At 46.9% G+C, this 17618-nt stretch overlaps 1 protein-coding gene across 2 annotated transcripts in view; it reads right to left on the reverse strand.

The window, feature by feature from the left end:
• Positions 1-17618, reverse strand: part of LOC140398612 (CDGSH iron-sulfur domain-containing protein 3, mitochondrial-like) — a 71307-nt gene that overhangs the window by 28775 nt on the left and 24914 nt on the right. For both annotated transcript variants that reach the window (XM_072487457.1, XM_072487456.1), the window contains exon 2: positions 7564-7698. In XM_072487457.1, coding sequence (XP_072343558.1) covers positions 7564-7698 — 135 coding nt within the window. The remainder of the gene's footprint in view (positions 1-7563; positions 7699-17618) is intronic.

The raw sequence follows: 17618 nt of genomic DNA on the forward strand, positions 1-17618 counted from the left end.
AGTCAAGAAGGCATACGGCATGCTTGCCTTCATTGGCTGGGGCATTGAGTATAAGTATTGGCAAGTCATGTTGCCAACCAAGGAGGTGGAGGGGCGACCTGCTAGAGGTCTACAAAATTATGAGGGGCATAGACAGAGTGGATAGTCAGAGGCTTTTCCCCGGGGTAGAGGGGTCAATTACTAGGGGGCATAGGTTTAAGGTGAGAGGGGCAAGGTTTAGAGTAGATGTACGAGGCAAGTTTTTTACACAGAGGGTAGTGGGTGCCTGGAACTCGCTACCGGAGGAGGTGGTGGAAGCAGGGACGATAGTGACAATTAAGGGGCATCTTGACAAATACATGAATAGGTTGGGAATAGAGGGATACAGACCCAGGAAGTGTAGAAGATTGTAGTTTAGTCGGGCAGCATGGTCGGCATGGACTTGAAGGGTCGAAGGGCCTGTTCCTGTGCTGTACATTTCTTTGTTCTTTGTTCTTTACATCATGTCTGACTGTAGCTAGTGGGGATGACCAGGTATTTGACTTTACATGTTGACTATAGTCAAACACAATTGTTATCTTATCCAACATCCACAAGTATGCAATGTCCAACATTGGTTAGCAATGAAGAGTGAAATTGTTAGATGATGTTTTTAATCACCTGCTTCTGGTCCAGAGGCAAGAAAATCAATAGTAGTCCTCCTGCTCCCCTCTGATTGCTCCCCATCCTAGTTAAGGCTACCCAACGCAAGTGCTCAGCTTAAGCACAGTGAGAATGTTCTCAGTCAGAATGTTGAGTTCAAGTCCCACTCCAGGGACTTATGAGTAATAATCCAGGTTGTCACTCACAGCCAAGTATTGCAGGCGGTATTTTAAAGCAGAAGTGTTCTTCGTTGCTGCCCCGGCCAACATTTATTCAATCGTCAACATCACTAACAGAATTATCATTGGTGCATTGTAGGTATGAACTTGCTATGTGCAAATTGGCTGCCAGAACCCAGCATTACAGCACTAACCACACTTCAAAAGTACTTAATGGGTTGCAAAAAGCTTTGGCATTATGATGAAAGGAGCAATATCAACAAAAGTTATTTATTTCAAAACAAAAACCGAGACTTTCTGGTCTACTTGAAACAGCATTACATCCTGTAGTGAATCCATCTCTGAAGAGATTATAGGAACTACAAGGAAAAAAAAATGGTCGAACTTCATAGTTTCAATACTGCAGTACCTCGGAATCGACATGAGTTGGAATCCATTGCATGTGATTGTTATGAGCTCCACAGACCCAATGCCACCCTCAGTCACAGCTCACCAAACAGGGTAGGCCCAGGTTTCATTCCTGATCCGGACTGAGTGAACTGACTTCATCTAGTTCCAGTGCCTTTGGTCATGGGCAGAGTGCACTGGATTATTCAACAGCTCTGCTCTACTAGTAACCCCACCCCTCCCTAGAAGTACATACGTATAAAGCCAATATGATTTAGTAACTTCAAGATATAATTTCCTGATTGCCATGTGTAGCGCTATTGTATATTTAGCAGTAAGATTTCCTATGCTTGTTGTTTTTAGCAAAATCATAGTTGCTCCTATTTCTATAGAGCCTTTCATACTGTGAAATGTCCAAAGCTGCTTTGCAGGTGGCTGCTGAAAGCTTTGCACAGAGTCTAGAGCACACAGAGGCCATTTCACCCAACTTGTGCATGATGGGGTTTTTATGCTCCACATGAACATTCACCAATCACTGTTCAGCTTACTCAGTATATCCTCAATATATCCTATTCCTTTCCCTCTCAGATTCCCCGAAAATGCATAATATGCCTCAGACACTCCTTGTGGTAGCTACTCCCACACTCTAACCATTCTCTGGGTACAGACTGGTTTACTGCCAATGGTGAACTGCACAAACAGCACCACAGAGTTGGAAGAGTGGGAGGGAGTGGAGGATTGAAGAGGATCGTTGAGACAGGGTGGAGGAAGGCCATGAATGGTTTTTGAGCAGTTCTTTCTTTGATGCTGCCGCCATTGGGAACCAGGATAAATCATTCTCAGCCCCTCAACTATGAAGGGCTCGTTGTTATCAGTGCTGACATTGCAATTTCAGAAATTATTTTCTTGGAGCAAGAAATTTGTTTTGGGGGTGGGTGGGGCTTAATCTTGAAATTCTGTTTCTTTTTGTATTTTGTTTGGCTCCAGTGATTTTATGCTTTATTTTGTACCAGTGTTTTGAATTATGTTTTTTTCTTTTATATACCGTGAAAAAATACACCCTACAGTTAAGAGACACGACTTTTTAAAAATTCATTTACGGGGTGTGGGTGCCAATGTCTAAACCAGCGTTTATTGTCCATCCCCAATTGCCCTTGAGGGGGTGCTGGTGAGCTGCCCTGTTGCGGTCCCTATGGTCTAACTGCACCCTTGGTGCTGTGAGGGAGGGAGTGCGTGAATTTTGACACAGCGACAGTGAAGAAGTGGCGATATTTTCCAAGTCAGGGTGGTGAGTGAGTGTGGTGAGTGAGTTGGAGGGGAACCTCCAGGTGGTGGGGCTCCCACATATCAGCTGCTCTTGTCCTTCTAGATGGTAGTGGTCGTGGGTTTGGAAGGTGCTGCCTCAGGAGCCTTGGCGAGTTCCTGCAGTGCATCTTGTAGATGGTACACACGGCTGCCACTGTTCATCGGTGGTGGAGGGAGTGAATGTTTGTGGATGGGGTGTCAATCAAACGGGGCTGCTTTGTCCTGGATGGGGTCGAGCTTCTTGAGTGTTGCTAGAGCTGAATTCATTCAGGCAAGTGGAGAGTGTTCTATCACACTCCTGATTTGTGCCTTGTAGATGGTGGACAGGCTTTGGGAGTCAGGAGGTGAGTTACTCATCACATAATTCCTACTGACCTACTCTTGTAGCCACAGTATTAATAATGGTTAGTCAAGTTCAGTTTCTGGTCAATGACAACCCCCAGGACGTTGATAGTGGGGGAATTCAGTGATGGAGTATGCAAGTCTTCGTGGTCTGTGTGTGGACAATAAACCTGACAGAGTGGATCATAAAACCACTGATAGAATCCGCCCAATTTTCATCGCATTGTCATGAAGAGAGTGAGAATCTGGCTAGTTCTTTAAAGAGCAGACAATCTGTTTTGCAGGGATAAGTGTCCTTTGTAGCAAGGTTGAAACTTACCCACAGTAATTTTTATCTAATGAAGTATGTGGGGCAGGATTCTCAGATCCGGAGCAGAGTGTTGATGCTGTTGGAAACGCCGGAGCGTTTTATGACAGCGTCAGCGGGCCGCTGGGAGCGGCGATCCTGCACCGCACAGGGGGCCAGCATGGCACTGGAGTGCTATACGCAGCCCCAGCTGCCGATAGGGGTGCCAGCATGAGCGGCGCGAGTCCACGCATGCGCGCCATGGGCAGCGCAAGTCCACGCATGCGCGCCATGGGCAGCGCGAGTCCACGCATGCGCGCCATGGGCAGCGCGAGTCCACGCATTCGTGCCATGGAGTCCACGCCTGCGCGCCATGGGCAGCGCGAGTCCACGCATGCGCGCCATGGGCAGCGCGAGTCCACGCATTCGTGCCATGGGCAGCGCGAGTCCACGCATGCGCGCCATGGGCAGCGCGAGTCCACGCATGCGCGCCATGGGCAGCGCGAGTCCACGCATGCGCGCCATGGGCAGCGCGAGTCCACGCATGCGCCATGGGCAGCGCGAGTCCACGCATGCGCATGGGTTGCCATCTTCGCACCGGTCCCCGGGCAACATGGCGGAGTCCTACAGGGGCCCGGCGCGGAGGAACATAGCCGCCCCCCCCCCCCGGGATTAGCCCGCCCGCCGATCGGTAGGCCCCTGGCCACAGTGGAGGCCCCCCCCCCCCGGAGTCGGATCCCCCCTCCCTCCCCCACACCAGGACGGCCCCTGCAGCATGAACACCGAGGTCCCGCCAGGTCGGACCACACACGAACAATGGCGGCGGGACTCAGCCGAACCCGGCGGGCACTCGGCCCGTCGAGCGCGGAGAATCGCGCCGGCGCGGAGCGGCGTCGCGTGTTTCGCTCCATACCCCCGAGAATCCCGCCCCTGAGCTATACAGACTTTTCAGATCAGTCAGCCACCTTTCAGATTAGTCAACCATCACCACCAGAAGCCATTCAATCAGCAACCAGTCACTGGAAACATAAGACCATAGAAAAATAAGCTGGCCATTCAGCCCCTCGAACCTATTGCACCATTCACATCAGATCATAACTCCATCTGTATGTTAACTCCATCCAACTCACCTTGGCCCCTTCACCTTTACAAATAATTATCAAATACAGTTTTGAAATTTTCAATTGACCTAGCCTGAACAATTAGTGCTCATTTTAAAGTTAATCTGGTGAAATTGCATTGGAACTACTAAGGCCAATATATCCCCCCTGAAGTGTGGTGACCAGAACTGGATGCAGCCCTCTCAATGCGATCTAACCCGAGCTTTATAAAACTATAACGTAACTTCCAACCCTTTCTATTCCAGACCCTCGAGATAAATCCAACGTTCCATTTGCCTTTTTAAATTATTTCCAATATTACTTAATTATGTTTTGAGACTCCTGCGCCTCAGCCGTTCCTGGCTTTGTATCGTTTGAAAAATATTAAGATGCATCTTTCTCCGAAAACCACCAAGCTGCCATTAGCAGGTAACAGACCGCCAGAGACCAGACAGCAGAACCCGCCAATCGCAATCAGCAGCCAGCCACCCAGTCGAGGGGCGAACTAAAATACTGATCGTTCCCTGTTGCTGACACTCAGCATCTGGCACGTACTCAAGTTTGAACTACGAGTCTCTCTGTCACAAAAGCCTGCAGAAGCTTAAAAATCACAGGTGACGTTTTGGAATACCACAGGAGTTGTTTAAGGTTGTATTAGTTGGGGATTCTTATGCTCCTTAAGAATGGTAATGGTCAGCAATTCTCCAATGTTCAGGTGGAGAATGAAGACCTCTGGTGTTGTCAGCCTAAATCTTGTGCTCGTGTCTTTGGAGGGCACTTTGAATCCACAACCTTCCTATTCACAGGTGAGAATGCTCCAGTGATCCACAGCTGACACAATAATAAAGCTGGCCAACACGGAAGAGGGAGAATTGTGGCTCAAATCGCTGGCCTCTTCCGAGTTTAATGGTTCCAGCCAGATTTGCCGGTCAGGTGATCTTCATCTTCAGATGTCTGAATTGGTAAGAGTGGAATCGACCAGATTTGTCATCCCTGACCACTGTCCCTGCCTGAAATGCATGGGTCTAGGAGTCATGATGCTTTCCTGTCACTAATAGGTGTTGATAACATCAGTCAGGTCTCGCGTATAAATAATGACCATTTAAGAGACAAATTATTATTAGTTACCCAACTCAGACACAGCAGGGTAATTTCCACTTTCATGATAAGACAGGAACAGGAGTTGGCTACACAGATCCTCAAATCTGCTTCAACAAGGCCAATGCTGAATTTCTACATCAGCTCCACGAGTCCCATATTGTCGAAAAGTATATTGATGTCAGTCCTGAATATACTCACCGACTAAGTAATCACAGTTCCAAAGATTCACAAACCTCTAGCGTGAAGAAATTTCTCCTCATCCCTTCATCCTGGGACTATGGCTCTTGGTTCTAGAATGGCCAATCAGGCGATACAGCCTCTCAGCACCTACTCTGTCAAGCACGTTAAGAATTTGTCATGTCTCGATGAGACCACCTCTCAGACTTCTAAGATGCAGAGAATATAAATCTACTCCACTCAATCTCCTAGGACAGCTCTCTCAGTGAGAGAAATTAATGTCACCACCCGCCTGAGTGGGTCAGCCGCTCTTTACAAAACCTATTTGATATTCATTCCCTTGATTTCACCTGGTGTGTTCTACAAAGGGCAGGTGATGCTGTCCAGGCAGAAGGAGATAAATCTACCCGTGTGCCCTCAGGTTGAAACAACAGCGAAGCAAACTGAATGGGAGTTCTTTCCAAAATGATTCAGAAAAACAATGCTGAGTTAAACCTTTTGTGGCATTAAGACATTGAGGGGACACTGTAAGTATTGGGGATCGGGCTGTGGAGTCCCTGCTAACAGACCATCAGTCCACAGACGTCTTGAGCTCAAAATGTGAGTTGTGAAAATAAAAACATGATCATTTGTGGCCTGACACCCGAGATAAAAACAGAGAAAAGCACCTTATGAATGAAACCTAATTTGTTCACATAATAATAATCTTTTTTTTTCTTTTTAAAAATTTAGAGTACCCAATTCATTTTTTCCAATGAAGGGGCAATTTAGCGTGGCCAATCCACCTACTTTGCACATCTTTGGGTTGTGGGGGCGAAACCCACGCAAACACGGGGAGAATGTGCAAACTCCACACGGACAGTGACCCAGAGCCGGGATCGAACCTGGGACCTCGGCGCTGTCAGACTGCAGTGCTACCACTGCGCCACCGTGCTGCCCATAATAATCTTTATTAGTGTCACAAGTAGGCTTACATTAACACTGCAATGAAGTTACTGTGAAAAGCCCCTAGTCGCCACATTCCGGCGCCTGTTCGGGTACACCGAGAGAGAATCCAGAATGTCCAATTCACCTAACAGCACGTCTTTCGGGACTTGTGGGAGGAAACCAGAGCACCCGGATGAAACCCACGCAGACACGGGGAGAAAGTGCAGACTCCGCACAGAGTGATCCAAGCCGGGAATCGAACCTGGGAGCCTGGCGCTGTGAAGCGGCAGTGCCAACCGCTGATCTACCGTGCCACCCACTTCCCTGTAGTTCAGGGAATGGAACTCCACTTGGTCTGGCCTACATGTGTCTCCCATCCCTACAATGATAACTTACATTTATGTAGTGCCTTTAACATAATAAAATGTGCCGAGGCAATGCATCCGACTCTAAATGATCTCTGAAGAGGCACGGTAAACAATTGCTCAACGGCACAAAGCCATAGAATTTCTTACATCCAGAAAAGAACTGTAGCAAAAAATGTTGTTGTGCTTTGATTTAAATAAACCCAGCAATGTCATAGGCTCTGATCAAAAGGATTTTATTTCCTGGGCACCAAAAGATAAACTGGCACCTTGTCAGAAAAAATGTTACATCATTTCAGTGCATGAGCGGAAATTATTGGAAGCAATCACTGAGGGCTGACTGCGAGAAAGTGTGTGAATTAACACCAGGCTAATGTTGAGGTTAATTTTCACTCTCGTCAAAGTGAAGGAGGTTGGTCGTAGAGAAAATTACATTTCCAATTTTTCTCTATTTAAAGGCCAATTGTGGGAGGGGGGTTGGGGGGGGGGCACCTTGTGTTAATGCTGGGACCACACGTAACTGGGTAAATATTTGGACGTTTTAATGGATGGAAAACTGTGGGTGGAATACCTGGGAATTCCCGAAATGTTTAGCCCACGAGTAAGGCTGTATGAACTTGGAAAATTGCCCAGTGGGTTTAAGCACATTAGACATAATGTGGGACACACACAGAGTAATGTTTGATCCTCTCTGAAAGTAAAAAAGGAGCCTGTGGTCATGACCAATATTAAAGGTAGCTAAATAGTATTAAATAATGACAATGAATAAGTACCTGCTTTTTGCTGTACCCACAGGCGCACCAAGCATAGCGTTTTGCTGCTTCAAGCTCCGCTTCAAAGGGATGTCTGGCTGCAATGACAGCCGTCTTTCCTCCAGTAGCAGGTGAACAGTACCACTGACTTCTCATCTGTGTATGGAAGGGAAAAAAACCAGAAATCCTGTTGGTGGTTTCGGTGCCAAAGGGATTCTAATTACCATTGCTTGTTACGGTTAGCAACTGGCAGTTAGTCTAGCCCCAATGTAGAGGTTTACCTTCCCGCATTAATTGTCAGCGATTAAAAGGGGTAATTCTTGAGAAACCAAGAACTGGAGGAACAACAAGATGGCGGAGGGTTGTGGGGCCGGTGGAGGTTACAGATACTCATCGAGGCTGCTTGAGCAGCACCGTCCAAATCTGTGACCTCCACCACCCAGAAGGCTAAGGGCAGTTCCCCTCCAAGCCGCTCACCATCCTGACTTGGAAATATAATCGCTGTTCCTTCACTGTCGCTGGTTCAAAATCCTGTAACTCCTGAATAGCGCTATGAATGCACCTACACCATAGGGACTGCAGCAGTTCAAGGAGGCAGCTCTGAAGGGCAATTAGGGATGGGCAATAAATGCTGACGTAGCCATTATGTGCAGGTTAGGTGGATTGGCCATGATAAATTGCCCTTAGTGTCCAAAATTGCCCTTAGTGTTGGGTGGGGTTACTGGGTTATGGGGATAGGGTGGAGGTCTGGGCCTGGGTAGGGTGCTCTTTCCAAGAGCCGGTGCAGACTCGATGGGCCAAATGGCCTCCTTCTGCACTAAAAATATGAGGCCATGGAGGGATTTGAAAATAAGGATACAAATGTTAAATTTGAGGCTTGGTTGGACTGGAAGCAGGAGAAAATAATATTCAACTAAAGTTTAACATACCAATCAGTGTCCAACGACACCCAGAGGAAAACAGCCATTCACAGAAGTTGGGGAAAGTCGGCAGCAGCCCAGGCCACAGCACGCTGACAAAGATCACCAATGTTCACACACCATCACCACACTTTGATGAAGCTTTGAAAGGTTGGCAACACGCATAGAATCATATCTCAGCCACATGGGCTGAGGCGTGACATTATTTTAAAAATGAAATATTTACTGAAATGCTGTTTTGTCCACCTGGTTGGGAGGGGTGAGGAACTATGTGGAATGGGATGGTGTCTTCTTCTTCTTCGGGCTCGCTAACGGAGAATGATTGTCTACCGAAGAAATTCCGTGTTTCTGGTCACGGGTCCTGTTTGGCCTTGCGTGATCCCGATCTTAGTGCCGCATTTTCGACCGCACGCTTGGCAGGTGTTTCCGGGAGGTGGGATCGGGACTTGGACTCTAGATCGCTAGTATTCCTTCCTCAGGCTACTTTCCCGGACCTTCGCTTGCCATTCGGTGTCCTGAAAGAATTGTGTCCCTTCAATCAGCAGGTTCCTCCAAGTAGGTCTCTTCTAAGCAAGGGTCTCCCAGGCATTGAGGTTAATTTTCACTCTCGTCAAAGTGAAGGAGGTTGGTCGTAGAGAAAATTACATTTCCAATTTTTCTCTATTTAAAGGCCAATTGTGGGGGGGGGGTTGGGGGGGGGGGGCACCTTGCATTTGTATGTTGCATTTCTTCACGTAAACCTTCAGGGTGTCTTTGAAGAGCTTCCTTTGTCCTCCTCTTGTCGAGAGCTTCCTTGAGCAAGACTATGGGTGAGATCTACTGGTCGCGCTGCACTCAAAGAGCAGCGTGGCACAGCCGGTAGATGCCGGGAGATCCCTCTTCCGGGATCTACCTGTCTACCACATCTTTTGAGATTCAACAAAATCTCGTGAGACGATGCGATGTGAATCCCACCCATTGTGGGCAGGCTCACCTTTTGGCAAATCTGCATATTAGAGTGAGACAGCTAGTCTTACTCTAGTATACATTCCTGAGATCTATCCGAGGCGTGGAGTCCTCGGGCGGGTGTCGCTCAGTGTTGCTCTCCAGATGGAAGCACAGTGGTTAGCACCATTACTTCACAGTGCCAGGGTCCCAAGTTCAATTCCCAGCTTGGGTCACTGTCTGTGTGGAGTCTGCACGTTCTCCCCGTGTCTGTGTGGGTTTCCTCCGGGTGCTCCGGTTTCCTCCCACAAGTCCCGAAAGACGTGCTGGTTAGTGAATTGGACATTCTGAATTCTCACTCTGTGCACCCGAACAGGCGCCGGAATGTGGCGATGAGGGGATTTTCACAGTAACGTCATTGCAGTGTTAAAGTTACCTACTTGTGACACGAATAAAGATATTATTAAATGGGGAAGTAGGTTGATTAGTTACAAGGGCAAAGGAGTGGGGCTAATTGGATAGTTCTTTTAGAGAACTGTCCTGGAAAGGATGGGCCACATGGCCTCCTTTTGTGCGGTATGATCCTTGGATTGAATAGGACGGAAGAACAAAGGGTTGTTAAAGTTTGTGTTTTGTTTCAGCTGACGGCCCAGACACCCTCTTTGAAGCTATGCCAAGTCTGTCTCTCCTCACCGCTCAGTGTTTGGAAATTACACCCAGAGCCATGTCACAGCTTGGTCTATCTGACTGCCTAGTTAAACAAACGATTGAGCGAGAGGGGGTTCTGTTTATCTTATTAGTTTGAAAGGAAATTGCATTTTTCCCCACCTGGCTTGCTCAATAAAATATCCTTCAACCTTGGGGAGCCTGGAGAGGTCCAGACATTGGTTGCCACAATCAGTGGCAGTAAGGAAGATAAGATCCACTGCCAAATCGTACGAGACTAAAAATACACATGATTGAGAGAAGGGTAAATGCTGACTATGTCAGGAAGCTCTCGTTCAATGGCAACTGGGTTCAGTTTCCTACAACTCTTACAAGATTGACCTGATCAATATATGTATTTTTTGGCAACCTATTCCAGACCGTTTACCTTAATTTATCAGAATGGTTGAAAATGAATGAACTCAAAGAGGGAACTGGACATGGTTTTGGTTCAATTCAGTGCAGTGCACAGATTGAAGGTGGTGATGGATAAGAAAGGGTTTCCTCCCCAAGATGGATGAATCTCAGTCTGCAGGACCCGCACTGTCAAGTGGACACATTGGAGGTGGAAACTGACAACATCTCCTGATCTGCACAGGGTTGTGGAAATTATAAATACATCCGAAATGCATATTTGAGAGGGGGCGGGGGGAGACCTTTGAATAAAAAAAGGGGGGAGGGGTAAATCAGTCCAAGAACTTGAAAATGAAATGAAAATCGCTTATTGTCACAAGTAGACTTTTTAAAAAATGAAGTTACTGTGAAAAGCCCCTAGTCGCCACATTCCGGTGCCTGTTCGGGGAGGCTGGTACGGGAATTGAACCGTGCTGCTGGCCTGCCTTGGTCTGCTTTAAAAGCCAGCGATTTAGCCCTGTGCTAAACAGCCCCTTTTGAGTTTCAGTTTGAGTTTTGAGGGAGTTTGTCTTTTGTGACTCAATCTTCCTGACAACATGTCAGAAGCCCTTTCTCAGTTTGTGTGTTGTCTGTGAGGCTGAGAGAGGGGTGTGTGTGTGGGTGGGTGGGTGTGTGTGTGGGTGTGTATGTGCGGGTATGGGTATGTGGGTGGGTGTATGTATGTGTGTGTGTTGGGGTGGGGCAGGAGGGGCCCAGACAGCAGTGTTGATATTTACTGAGCCCAGCAGACCCGGGCTCTGGTTATCATTATCTGGTCTGCCTTTGAGACGCTCAGTTCTGTGCAGCAGCCTGACCATCACGTTTGCTTACAATGTGGGAGTCCTGGTGTTGGGGGAGATGTGTGGATTTTACACAGGGTAAGGTGTGGTGTGCAGGTGTGTTTTCTGGGGGGGGGGGGGGGGGGGGGGGGGGGGGGGCTCTCAATCCTCAGCCGGTTGCGGGGGGGTTGGCCTCTTGCGACTCACCTTCTAAGTCAAAGACTCCAATGCAAATTTGCGCGGCACCTCAGGAGGGAGCAAATGATGACCTGAGTCTAATGATCAGTCACTCTTCTGACTTGGCACAGCTCAGCCGACAAGCGGGACCACAAGAGAGAGAGAGAGAGAGAGAAACACCCACAAAAGTAAGAGTTAGTCAGCTACCACCTGGGTGCAGGAAACATGGAGCAGGTCACAAGGTGTGACCAGAGAGAGAGAGTAACCTATCAACATCGTTTCACATTGACAACATTGTATCAGGGCTGGGAGAGGGCTCCTCGCACCATTTCCGAATCCCACCATCTGCAGTTTGTGTTCTAACCAGGAAAACACTGACCCACATGCGTGTTGGGGAAAATCCACCTCCAATTTAAAGCTAGCCTCACTCTGCAAGGCAGGATCACCTCCAGTTATTAAGTGGGTGACATATCCATAAATGGGTAAAATATTAAATTGGAATGAGGGTAAATTATATTTGGGCAATTTCAGGAATCAACACTTTTATTTTGGGTACAGGACACAGATTTTAAGGTAATTAGAATAGATTAGGATCCCTGCAGTGCAGGAGGCCTTTTGGCCCATTGAGTCTGCACTGACCCTTCCAATGAACACTCTGCCCATTTACTAGTGTCCACCCCGCCCTATCCCTGTAATCCCATAACCTAACCCGCCAATCCCTGGGCATTAAGGGACAATTTCTCATGATCCGCCCACCTAACCTGCACATCTTTGGACTGTGGGAGGAAACCGGAGCACCCGGAGGAAACCCACGCAGACACGGGGAGAAAGTGCAAACTCCGCACAGACATCCGAGACTGGAATTGAACCCAGTTCCCTGGAGCTGTGAGGCAGCAGTGCTAACCACTGTGCCACCCAACTGGCCAAAGGCTATGACTATCTGGAATGCACTGGCCGAAAGACTGGCGGAGGCAGGTTCAATTGGTGCAGAGTCACTGAATTGTTACGGGGCAGGAGAAGGCCATTCGGCCCATCGTATCTGCACCAGCTCTCTGAATGAGCATTTCACCCAGAGCCACTCACCTGCTTCCTCCCCATACCCCTGCACATTGCTTTTTTTCAAATAATCATCTAACGCCCTCTACGATGCACCGATTGAACCCGCCTCCACCACACCGTCAGGCAGTGCATCCCAGACCCCCAACCACTCGCTGTGTGAGAAAGGTTTTCAAAAGGGCATTGCATAAATACTTGGATGGGGAGAAATTTGCAGGGGAACAGTGGAGACAGGGCCAGGGGAATGGGGTTTACTGGATAATGTAATGGATCTAATTGGATAGCTCTTTCAATAGACTGGCAGCTATACGATAGACTGAATGGCCCTCTTTCTATGCTGTAAGATTCTCGATGCTGCTATTTAATTGTACTATTTCTTAATGGACGACTGAATCGTACATCAGTTGTTCCTTACATTGATATGATTTTGATTTTCCAAACTTTCTTCTTACCTGGGAAAAGGGGGTTTGCCGGTTTGGGGGCTAGAGACTCAGACACTGCACCAATCGATCCGTTATCAACACATATATTGGGGGTCATTTTCAATTATCAACCATGATTTTTCTGATGAGTGAACCTCCCAAAAGTTGTAGTTCTTTATTTTTGAAAGGAAATAATTTTATATACAACAGCAAGCATATAAGCGACATTGCAGAAATCTTGGAACTGATGTCCCAATGCCTGTAATGATGTTGTGGAAATGCAGATTAATATTGGTGCTCCAATATAAGAGCAAAATACTGCAGATGCTGGAACTCTGAAATAAAAACAGAAAATGCTGGAAGACTCGGCAGGTCGGGCAGCATCTGTGGAGAGAGAAACAGAGTTAACGCTTCGAGTCCAATCTGCCTCTACATTGGAACCCGTACCAGCCTCCCTGAACAGGCGCCGGAATGTGGTGACTAGGGGCTTTTCACAGTAACTTCATTGAAGCCTACTTGTGACAATACGCAATTTTCATTTTCATTTCATTTCAACACCAAAGGTCTGAAGAAGAGTCATACTGACTCGAAACGTTAACTCTCTTTCTCTCTCCACAGATGCTGCTGGACCTGCTGAGTTTACCCAGCATTTCCTGTTTTTAATACTGGTATCCTATGGCCCCTGGAGGAAGTAATGCAGCATCATCGCTACCCAGAAGAGTCAGGAAGCAAGTCTGAACTATAGCCAGGAAAACATGTCCCTTAGTAACAACTGGGAAAACATCATCTAATCCCATTTTACAATCAAAGCATAAGAACTAGGAGCAGGATTAAGCGATTCAGCCCCTCGAACCCGCTGCGCCATTCTATACGATCATGGCTAATCTCACCTTGGCCTCAATGCTACTTTCCCGCCCGTTCTCCATAACCTTTCAACCCATTACTAATTAAACCTCTGTCTGTCTCCTCCCTAAATTTACGCAATGTCCCAGCATCCACTGCACTTTGGGGGTAATGAATTCCACAGATTCACCATCCTTTGAAAGGTGTAGTTTCTCCTCATCACGGTTTTAAATCTGCTACCTCCTATCCGAAAACAGCTGTATCTCAATATCCCATTTGGATCGTAGTATTCCTTCCCCCCCCCCCCCCGCCCCCCCCCACCCCCATTCTCCCTCTCCCCCCTGCAACCCCCCCCAACCTCCCCCTTAGTTAATCTACACTGTTTTACATTAAATTGAGAAGTGCTGTATCTTAATTAAAGGGATTACTTGATCCCCCCACCACCCACCCACCCCTGTCAATAGGCAATAAAGTAAATTATATAGCCACAGGGAAATGTCTGGGAAAATGTTCCTCAAGATTTGTGATCTCTGGATTTTTTTAAAAAAGCAATTTAGAGAGGGACGTTACAATCAAAAAATGCCCTCTGGATACACGAGGTCTACTATCATTGTAGAGGCGGAAAAACATTGCAAATATTTCTCCCCCACCTGTTGCACCACCCCCTTCAAAAGAAAGGATTGCTTGACCAAGGATCATTTCTGAATGGATGCAGCTTGAATCAATTGTTATTAAATTCCATGTCAGTTTCATAAAATGTGAACAGTCCGACTCCTAAATTCTTAGGGGGCGGAGGGACAAGCAAGAAAGAGTGATCATAAATAAGGATTACATAGAATTTCTGGCACAAAAAACAAGCCATTTTGCCAAATCAGGTTATGCCCCCCGATGAGCATCCTCCCACCCAACTTCTCACATTATCAATATATCCTTCTATTCCTTATTTTCGTGTGCTGATCTCTAAATGTATCTATTCTATTCACCTCAACTACTCCATGGCGTAGCGGGCTCCACATTCTTATCACCCAGGATGTTTTGATGGCAGTGCAAAACTAGTTAATCCAGCGATTCACTAAAGGCAGTTGTGTACCCCCTTGTAATGATAAGTGTATAACTCAGATGACTGTCAAGTGACACCCAGTGAGGGATTAGGTAATGGAGCCACACTAGTTGTCAATACATATCGGGGCACCATACAAGTCACTAAGTACGGAAAAATACAACATCTGATGACTGGCAAAATAGAAACCTGATAGTCAGAGGATTCCCTGTGAGAGGGGGCTGGTTTAGCACAGTGGGCTAAAGAGCTGGCTTGTAATGCAGAACACAGCCAGCAGCGTGGGTTCAATTCCCGTACCAGCCTCCCTGAACAGGTGTCGGAATGTGGCGACTAGGGGCTTTTCACAGTAACTTCATTGAAGCCTACTTGTGACAATAAGTGATTATTATTATTATTACCTGGAAAGCTACAAGAGTGAACCCCTTGAGATTTAGAATAAACTTGAGAAGGTGAAGACGGCAAATGCAGGTTGGCAGGATGTGACGAGTGGAGTGCCACAGGGCTCAGTGCTGAGACCTCAACTTTTTACAATTTATATAAATGACTTGGACAAAGGGACAGAATGCATGGTTGCTAAATTTTCCGATAACACAAAGATAGGTAGAAAAATAAGTTGTGGAGAGGACCATAAAGAATCTGCAAAGGGCAACAGATAAGTGAGTGGGAAAAATATTGGCAGATGGGAGTATAACATGGGAAAATGTTAACTTTCCACTCTGGCAGGAAGAATAGAAAAGTAGCAAATTATTTAAATTGAGAGGGTCTTCAGAACGCTGAGGTACAGAGCGATCTGGGTGTCCTGGTATGTGAATCAGGAAAAGTTAGTATTCAGGTACAGCCAATGATTAGGAAGGCAAATGGAATATTGTAATTTCATAGAATTCCTACAGTGCAGAGGGGAGCCATTCAGCCCATCAAGCCCTTGGAAAGATCACCGTACTTTAAGCCCACGTCTCCACCCTATCCCTGCAATCCAGCTTAACCTTTTGGACACTAAGGGGCAATTTAGCACGGCCAATCCACCTAACCTGCACATCTTTGGACTGTGGGAGGAAACCGGAGCACCCGGAGGAAACCCACGCAGACACGGGGACGGGGAGAAAGTGCAAACTCCACACGGACAGTCACCCAAGGCCGGAATTGAATCTTTGTCGCTGGAGCTGTGAGGCAGCAGTGCTAACCATTTATTGCAGAGAGAATGGAATATAAAAGTAGGGATGTTTTGCTACATTTGTATAGGGCGTTGGTGAAACTACATTTAGAGTAACGTGCACAGTTTTGGTCTCCTGATTTAAGAAAGTACATAAACGTATTAGAAACAGTCCAGAGAAGGTTCACTTGATTGATACCCGGGAGGCGAGGGTTATTGTACATAAAAGTACTTGGGAAGCTGGGCCTGTATCCATTGGGGTTTAGAAGAATGAGAGGTGATCTTATTGAAACATCGAAGATGCTGAGGGGAGTTGACAGGGTGGATGCTGAGAGGATGTTACCCCGTGTGGGAGAGACCAGAATTAGGGGAGAGGGGACACAGTTTAAAAATAACGATCTCCCGGGAGCAGCACGGTGGCGCATTGGGTTAGCATTGTTGCCTCATGGCGCCGAGGTTCCAGGTTCGATCCCGGCTCTGGGTAACTGCCCGTGTGGAGTTTGCACGTTCTCCCCGTGTTTGCATGGGTTTCGCCCCCACAACCCAAAGATGTGCTGGCTAGGTGGATTGGCCACGCTAAATTGCCCCTTAATTGGAAAAAAGGAATTGGGTACTCTAAATGAAAAAAAAAAAAAATTCCCAATTAAGATGTAGATGAGGAGAAATGTTTCCTCTCAGAGGATCATGGGTCTCGGCCCATCGAGTCTGCACCGGCCCTTGGAAAGAGCACCCTACCCAAGCCCACACCTCCACCCCATCCCCATAACCCAGTAACCCGACCTAACCTTTTTGGAAACTAAGGCAATTTATCATGGCCAATCCACCTAACCTGCACATCTTTGGACTGTGGGAGGAAACCGGAGCACCCGGGGGAAACCCACGCACACACGGGGAGAACGTGCAGACTCCACACAGAGAGTGACCCAAGCCGGGAATCGAATCTGGGACCCTGGAGCTGTGAAGCAACTGTGCTAACCACTGTGCTAGCGTGCTGCCCACAGCATTCTTACGGAATGGCTCGAAGGGCCGAATGGCCCACTCATGCTCCTAATTTGTATGTTCATATGTTGGAGTGTGAGCTCCCTCGGCACCTTGCAACTCCAGATTTGGAGGAAATTGTGTTTTTTAAATGTACTATCAAACTCACAAAACAATAAATGATCAAGCATTGCCATGTAATGATCTGATGATAGCTGTTCTTATTTGGTACCATTTTCAGCGGACGGTATTGTGTTAGTAACATATGTAAAACAAAGGTTCTCTCATGCACACAAATTGTGCATGTTTCACTGAGACAACTGATTTAGAAGAATCATCCAGAATTCGAGTGAAGAAATTAAAACCATAATCAAAACTTTTTTCATACCTGTAACTTATCGAACCCACTAGGCGAAACAAAAATACTCAACAAATTAATAGCACACGACGTTAAAATGCTAACCATGTTTGCATCAGCAACAGAAATGTTTGATCAGACAAGGTTTGTCTTTATCGGCCAAAGAGGTATAATATTCGAAAATTTACTGTGGTGAAAGGTGCCATGCAAATGTTAGTTGTTGTTTCCAAATGTAAAGTTCAAAAAGACACTCCCATTAATGTGCATGCATTTTAAGTTGTAAGTAGCAACCAGTATGGAGTTTTATTTTT

The sequence above is a fragment of the Scyliorhinus torazame genome, chromosome 21 (assembly GCF_047496885.1).
Source record: "Scyliorhinus torazame isolate Kashiwa2021f chromosome 21, sScyTor2.1, whole genome shotgun sequence".
In the NCBI taxonomy this organism is placed as follows: domain Eukaryota; kingdom Metazoa; phylum Chordata; class Chondrichthyes; order Carcharhiniformes; family Scyliorhinidae; genus Scyliorhinus; species Scyliorhinus torazame.